Source organism: Plodia interpunctella, chromosome Z (assembly GCF_027563975.2).
Source record: "Plodia interpunctella isolate USDA-ARS_2022_Savannah chromosome Z, ilPloInte3.2, whole genome shotgun sequence".
In the NCBI taxonomy this organism is placed as follows: Eukaryota; Metazoa; Arthropoda; class Insecta; order Lepidoptera; family Pyralidae; genus Plodia; species Plodia interpunctella.
Window position 1 is genome coordinate 66,755 of NC_071324.2, and position 7,608 is coordinate 74,362.

At 47.6% G+C, this 7,608-nt stretch overlaps 2 protein-coding genes across 2 annotated transcripts; both read right to left on the reverse strand.

The window, feature by feature from the left end:
* Positions 1-522: 522 nt before the first annotated feature.
* LOC128683181 (uncharacterized) lies at positions 523-2,541 on the reverse strand. Its single transcript, XM_053768493.1, has one exon. It carries the CDS (start codon positions 2,539-2,541, stop codon positions 523-525), a length of 2,019 nt encoding a protein of 672 aa, XP_053624468.1.
* A 1,030-nt stretch (positions 2,542-3,571) lies between these two features.
* Positions 3,572-6,644, reverse strand: LOC128682978 (uncharacterized). The gene is made up of 6 exons (XM_053768074.1): positions 6,484-6,644; positions 6,110-6,280; positions 5,858-5,950; positions 4,463-4,774; positions 3,871-3,908; positions 3,572-3,781 (listed from the first exon to the last, which is right to left on the reverse strand). Exons 1-6 carry the CDS (start codon positions 6,498-6,500, stop codon positions 3,600-3,602), a joined length of 813 nt encoding a protein of 270 aa, XP_053624049.1. The 5' UTR covers positions 6,501-6,644; the 3' UTR covers positions 3,572-3,599.
* Between the last annotated feature and the right edge of the window lie 964 nt (positions 6,645-7,608).

Below are 7,608 nucleotides of genomic sequence, written 5' to 3' on the forward strand. Positions count from 1 at the left end.
CGTTCCGCCGCACGCATGTGTCGACGTTGCCCCGGTTTAGGACTTCAAGCCCCAAACCCACAGCCCAATCATACAGGGCCTCTCCCCTCGGATCGTCGACAGGAGAGCCCCAAGCCGAGTGCTTGGCGTTGAGGTCTCCCATCAGTAGCACCGGTGCTGGCGCCGCTCTCCCGATTACCTCACCCATCCTCTCGAGAAAGTCCTCAAAGGCACGCAGCGGCCTATTGGGGGAGAAGTATGCCGCAACTATGGCAAACTCCCCCCATTTTGCCGCCGCGTATCCCGGGCCACTGTCAATTCTCGAGAGGGGTGGGCGATCTCCAGCTCGGGGAGAGGTGATTGCCACCAGCCCGTCCGTGTCTCCGATCCAAGTAGGAAGGGGGGGGACGCAGTACGGCTCCACCACGACGGCAGCACCAATGGCCCACTCCGCCACGTGCTGGACTAGGAGGTCCTGTGCACGGGCGCAGTGGTTGACATTGGCCTGCAGCACCTCTGCCTGTTGCGCAGACACGCCAGGCATTAGTGCTCCATGGTGGTGCCCTCAGGGGTTCCCTTATTTGGGGCCAGTTTGCCCCGTGTGCGCGGGGGATTGCACGAGGGGCCGCCCATAATGTGTTTGGCGGCCAGCTTGTGCGCATAGCACACCGCGCACCAGGGTTCACTGGCCCCGCACGCAGACGAAATGTGCCCTGCTTTGCCACAGCGATGGCATAACTCTGATCTGTCCACCGGGGACGGGCAGAGGGCTCTGGTGTGGCCTATGCCCATGCACCGGAAGCACCGCATGGGCAAGGCCTCCAGCCCTCTGACCTTGGCGGCCGTCCAACCAACGAGGAGACGCCCCTCGTCAATTAGGGCGTTGGCAGCCGCCACGGGGCAAGTGATAATCACCGCCGCAGTCATATCTGGTGATATGCGGATGTTGCCCACTTTAACTTGTCCCGGTGGACATTTTCCTGCCCTCGCTGTGGCATCTTTAAGGGCCTCTGGCGTTACTCCCTCGTCAAATCCAGAGACCCTTATTTGGGCCGCCTTGAACGGCCTTGTGACCTCCGCCTCAGTCCCTATGACCTCCCGGAGCTTCTCTGCGAGGCTGTCCGCCGCAGCCCCACTGTTAGCCCCGGGTATTTCAATAATGCGGGCCCCCGTTGCCGTGCCACGAACAGCCGCCACATGATCCACTCCAATTGACGACAGGTCAATAGTGGTGGCCCTCGATATCACCGTGCGGTAATCCAGTTTAGATTCCGGCTTGAGGGTCACCACCACTGCCGAAGTCTTAGGTGCGGTAAATTTTACTTTTTTAGGCGGCTGTGCGCTCGCCTTGGGGGCCTTCACTAGGGTAGGCTCAGGCTGGGCAGAGGGGGAGGCTTTGTTCCCCCTCTTTTTTCCCTTTTTGACAACCTCAGCCCACCCTTGTTCACCTTCCTGAGGCGGAGGTACTTCAATCGATTGCCCAGTGGGTGTCTGGGCCTGGACCGTCACCTGTTGGGGCTGCTTTTTGGCTGGTGTAGCTTTGGGTGCAGGCCCAGGTCGTGCTGGGGGCATCAGGGTAGCCCCCGCAACTGCACCGGCATAGCTCCTCCCAGCTTTTGGGGCCGACGGTTCGGCCTCCTTCCTCTTATCGGCTGCCAGAGGCGGCCGGACAATCGGTTCAGGGGCCAAAAAGCCCCTTTTCTCTGCCTCCTTGAGGCGGTCATTAACCATGCCCCCCAGCTTGAGGAACATGTTCCTTTCAAAGGACTCCTTCCATTCAGAGAGGAGTCCCCTAATGTCCTCCAGCGAGGGGGCACCCACCGCTGGTTGGGCCTCATTCAGCGCCGATGACGTGCGCTCGGCAAAGGCCGTGCGCAGGGCCTTCGTCTCCTGCTCGAGGAGCGAAAGCTGCTCCCGCATCCTCTTGTTGTCCGCCCTGAGTATGCGGACAGCCTCCGACTCCTCGCACTGAGCCTCGATCTTTCCGGCCGCCACAATTATGTCATGGCAGGCCTCGTTCATGGCCCGCCATGCCGTCCCCTTTAGGTTGCCGGATTTTCCGGCCTCCGCCAAAACCTTCTGGGCGGCCGCCCTCACCACCTCCAGGTGCTCGTCAACGAGGCACCTCTTCCCGCTCTTCTCACTAGCCTTCAGGTACCTGCTGGTACCAGCCTTCTCGAGCTCGCGCTCAAATTGGGCATAGTCCGCAGACAGGTCCCGGAGCCTCTCTTTGGTCTCGGCCGTGCCAGCGTAGGAGCCCCGATGAGCAGCCCGGCCTCTCGTGGCTGAGGAAACCTTGTTGGAAGCCCTTTCGGCCTCCTCCACGTCCTCTGATGCCTTCCTCTTTGAGGCTTGGCCCCGCTCCTTCCCGGTCGTCATTACGTCCGGGAGCCAGATTGACCCATCCGAGTCACCGTCCGATTCGCCGTCCGAGAAGTAGAGAGACTCTGACCGGCTGATCACAGTCTTCTCGCCTACCTCCTCGTTATCCCCCCCAGTCGATTTCTTCCCCCTTGGGGTCAGAGATCTTCCCCGTGCAGATTTGGCCACCGTCCTACCCATATTGGGCCGGACGCGACCACGCCAAAAATAAACAACACAAAATTCGCAGACAGGGGGCAGAAATTGGCCCCTGCCTGGTTACAGAAGCTGAGCTACCCCGCACCAGCGGTCTGGTAGCTGTGGTCAAAAACACAACCTTGCTTTTGTAAAGAAGAATAGGATCTTGCCAGTGCCCCAACTCCACAAGGAGCCAAGACACTGAACCGTCGAAAACAAAAGTAAGTAACCAAAAGAAAGACTCTTGGTGACAAAAATCTCCAGGACACCTTGAACCGCACTCAACACAACGTCAGTACCCTCAGCTCACCTTCAGTACCTTCAGCTCACCTTCAGTACCTTAGCTCACCTTCAGTACCTTAGCTCACCTTCAGTTCAACCTAACCTAACCTAACCTAACCTAACCTAACCTAACCAACCAACCAACCAACCAACCAACCAACCAACCAACCAACCAACCAACCAACCAACCAACCAACCAACCAACCAACCAACCAACCAACCAACCAACCAACCAACCAACCAACCAACCAACCAACCAACCAACCAACCAACCAACCAACCAACCAACCAACCAACCAACCAACCAACCAACCAACCAACCAACCATAGTTATAAAGCAACGGAATATTTTTATTTCGGTCCAGTATTCTAGATACACCAACGGCATTAAAAAAAAAATTGAAATCCTTTGTAAATGAATCATAGTCCCTGTATAATGGAAAGGGTGTGTTCAGCCCATAAAATGGAGCAACATTCCCATAGGAAAATATGTTGAAAAATGAAAAAAAAAAAAAAAAGTCGACTTATGCTTACAAATAGAAATCAGATCGTTAGTCGATCTATTTATTTAAAACCTAAAAGATTTTTAATATTGACATGATAATAACTTGCGTAATAACTTAAGACAGAAGGTCCCTTAAGTAGGGACTAAATAAATTAATCTACTTGGTATTACATGGATCTCACAACTTTTTAGGTACAGCAGGATTTTGATGACATTATGGTTTACAAATTAAAAAAAAAAAAAAAATCAACTTTTATAGAGATTATATATTGAATCATTTTGCCAGTGATAGTGCGGTGGAGGGCGCATGCGGAGTTAGCAGCGGTGCGGCGGCGTTTGCGGCGCGGTCGAGCGCGCGATTGAGGCGCTCGATGTGGCGCAGTTGGCGCAGCACGAGCCGCACGTGAGAGTCGCGCAGCGCGCGCACGCCTCCAACCCACTCCTCGCCGCAATCTCCTGATGAAGCAAGTAATTTAATTGTAATAGATCTTGGTTATGGAATGAATGAATATTGAATTTAAAATGGTTATCAAGAAAACACTTACTGAACGAGTTGCGTGTCGAGTTACGCTCTGGTTTAGTTCTGAAAGATCCAAATGAGTTGATTAATAGCGTATTGTTGCAGAATGCTAGCACAATCCACAGTCGTATTGTTTTTAAATTTTCTTAGCAATGTTATTGAACTACTGAAGACTGATTACCTTCTTCGTTTGACACAATAGTAGGCGAATTTCTTCACAATGTTTTCTTCACCGGAAGCAGCAGGCCGTATTTGAACTCCAGTTAGTATACATGTGACACAACTTGGATTCGTATTTGGGACCTTTAGATTCACATTAGAGCGATACTTAATAACCATCACTGGACCTCTACCGCTTCTAGTAATAAGTATATCATGGATCCACTAAAGTGTTCAGTAATATCGCCGATTAAGTTGAATAAAAGTCAAGGACATTCTTTAATACGGGCTTTATCTACACTAGATTCAGACGTGCTTTATCTCCCAATTTTTAAATGGAGAAAATAGGTTACCTACACAGCTAATTTCTATATGGATTTGGACGGACAACATTAAATTGCGCGAGCATAGTCCATAATGATTAATGCAAGTAAAATGTTTAGAATATAAAGAGTTACGTGGTAATGGCTTGTACAGCCACATGGCGGACGTCCAAGACCAGCGGCGCGTTGCAGGAGTCGGAGGTGAGCGACGACGTCCCCTCCGCCAATGGCAGGCTCGCCACCAGCTCCCGCAGGAGAGTCTTCACGTGGCGCCTGTTTTTATGTTTGCCACTGCCGCGTCGCCATTCCTGTGCTTTCTTCGACGTGTGAGTGTGTCGCTGGGCTGAGGCCGACGCTGCCGCCGTCTCTGGAGCGACGCTCGGACTCCTCACGATGAGTTGCAGCGGCGTGGGTGGAGGCCGCGAGGAGAAGTACGCCGATTCTGCCCTGTCAAACATATGTTGCGACCCTGGACGTGATGTGTTAGAGGAAATAAAATAATCTATGTCAGTCCTATTCCCAGGTAACGTTGTGTCAGCGCATCACGTCCGAGAGAGACGCGTGACTGCAGGTCGATGCAACAACGTCATCATTATTAATAGTATATAAGCTACGTTAAACATAAAGATATCATATATTCACCGTTCTCACTGTATCATTTACCACAAGAACAACTGAGATTGTGTCCACAATCACCCAACACATATTATTATGATACAGACTTTATTTATTAACCACCCAGAAAAAGCCTATATAGGCTAGACAAATCGAAATTCCTTAATCTACTTAGAATTGATTTCAGTGGAAAACCAAATAGGTACAGAGTATTGACCTAGATTTATGAAAATAGGTAAAAATCAGAACTTATAAGACAGTAAAGAATCAATACTTTTACGTTTCTGTATTTATTTTAATTTGTGAAACATTGGAATTCACTGATACATACTTGTTATTTCTGCAGTAAAGAACCTAGTACATAATGCCTTTTAGTTATTTTGTTTATTTAAACAAAATTATTTTTATTTCTACACTTATTACTAAGTACTTCTTTTTAAGTGTCAAAAGTTCTAAAATCCCATTTGAAGTTTCGCCAGTTGCGGTTAGCGTTTGCTGGATCAGCGGTTAAGAGCGTGGAATTACATATATCCACATCGTTCTTGGCGTTGACCGAAAAAAAAATAGTTTTCTTTAACTTTTTTTTGCCAAGAAACGTTACTTTACATATTTTATAACTGTAGTGACTCTAACACATTAACATTCATCTCTAAATAAATATGCAATAAATGGCACTTTTCCTGGAACGTTGTTTTAGAACAAACATCGTTTTTTACTCTCGTGGCGGAATCATTTAGCATTTAACCCGTGACAAACAAGTCATGCCCGTACATGGTATTTGCCGTCATACTCATGAGCGGGAATAGAGTGGGCATCATACTTAAGCGTGTTTCTTCTTTAAACAAACAGACAGGTTTCTTCCAGCTAAAGTGAGAATTTTAAGAATGGCCGGTGATGAGTTCTGTCGCCACTCACTGTTGCGTGATGCGATATCGTGTTTGGCGGCGGTCGGGTGACACGGACGGGCTGCGCGGGCGCGGAGACGCGTTCGGCTCGCCACGCCCTCCTCTGCAACATATATCCACCAAAATATTCGGAATAATCAAAAGAATATAATAATTAGTATTACTATATCCTTCACATCCACCTGTGAGGAAACCCATGCATAAGCAGTGGGAATTTTACTTCGACGGTGCTGTAAGACCATCTGCTGAAAGGCGGTCGTACCTGGCGCGCTCGGGCGAGGAGCGCGAGCGATGGTACACGCGCACGCGCGCGGCGCAGCGCTCGTACTCGTCGTGCAGCAGCCGCTCACCGCCCGCCGCCAGCACGTCCACCACGCCCAGCAGGCTCAGCACGCCGCTCAGGCTCTCCCCGCCTTCCCCGCGAGTCTCCACTCTGACAAAACAACTAACTTGTTCACTCTCCCACTTCGCATCTCGCAGACTTCTAACGACGATAAGTAGAACGAGTGATTGAACCATGAGATAAGCTATACTTTCTTTTAGTTTTAGAAGTGAGCGTAACCGCACCGAACACTACAAGATTATAGCAAAATAAATTATAGCAGGTACCCTGTCGAAAATATAGCAGGTACTTACGTCACACGAGATCTCATTGCCAACGAAGCTACGACTAGTACGCGGTAAATTTATTAATTATGTTGAAATAAATTAGGTTATTTTATACATTAATAATTTTATTCCTTAGTACATGCTTATGGCCGTATTTGTAACAAGCGACATTTACTGAAATGACCATGACATAATCACGCATATTTTATTATCTATGGACCATGGATTTAGTAAGTACTTCGTATAACGGAGTACCTACTAATTCCATGCTATTGATAGGATGGAAGTCGGAAGCATGGATTTAATGGATACTTCGTCGGAGTACCTACTAATTCCATGTTTAGTAAGTACTCAAGTACTTATTAAATCCATGGTACTCCGTTGTAAGAAGTACTTATTAAATCCATGTCTGTGAATAATGAGTGAGATTCACAGATACACTTAAGAACTTTTTATCGGTTCTGAGATTTTAATGTGATTCTTTTTTGGAAGGAAAACTCAGGTGAGTGAAACCACGGGAAAAAAGGAGTTTGTTATAATTTTAAAAATAACAAAGGTTGTATTTGTGTATCGGTAAAAATACCTACTAATTCCATGGTAAAAATAGAAAATATTGTATAATAATTCCATGATTGTGACGTGAATTCGTTCATTTAGGAAAGACAGTGAGGATGGACGAATAGGTAAGTTTAATTTGTTTATTGATTTCAGTTCAAGGCACATTTTATGTTTACATATTAGGTACCTACATAGGTAAACAACGTTACATTTTTAATTTTTTTTAACGGTTTTTTATGGTCGCGTATCAGGACACTTGCAGAAAATATTTGTGCGCAAAATCTATGCGCGAATTTGAAAAAATGTTCCACAAAAACATTTCTCTTCTTGGAAGTACCTAACTATCCACTGAGATAATAAAAAGAGCGTATGTCCGTTTGTCCGTTTGTCCGTTTCCCGTGGAATTTGTGAAAAACCTATATTCTATTTTAGGTGTTGCTAAATACTAATAAAAAACCCTCTAAACGGCGCTGTGTATATTTTAAATGCGCTATGGACATTTTATTTCAACTATCCCAGTCCCATTTTAATAACTGTTCCCGAGGGCATAAGACGCGGTAAACAGCTATTAAAAATAAAATGAAACTATTTTTC

What these genes read in the sequence shown, in the direction of transcription:
- LOC128682978 (XM_053768074.1), bottom strand. An exon ending in GCTGTACAAGCCATTACCAC is followed by an intron (nt 3,909 to 4,462) that starts GTAACTCTTTAT and finishes TGGATCTTTCAG; the next exon opens with AACTAAACCAGAGCGTAACT. An exon ending in CTCGACACGCAACTCGTTCA is followed by an intron (nt 3,782 to 3,870) that starts GTAAGTGTTTTC and finishes TTGCTTCATCAG; the next exon opens with GAGATTGCGGCGAGGAGTGG.
- LOC128683181 (XM_053768493.1), bottom strand. Translation starts at nt 2,541, where the DNA reads ATGGGTAGGACGGTGGCCAAATCTGCACGGGGAAGATCTCTGACCCCA.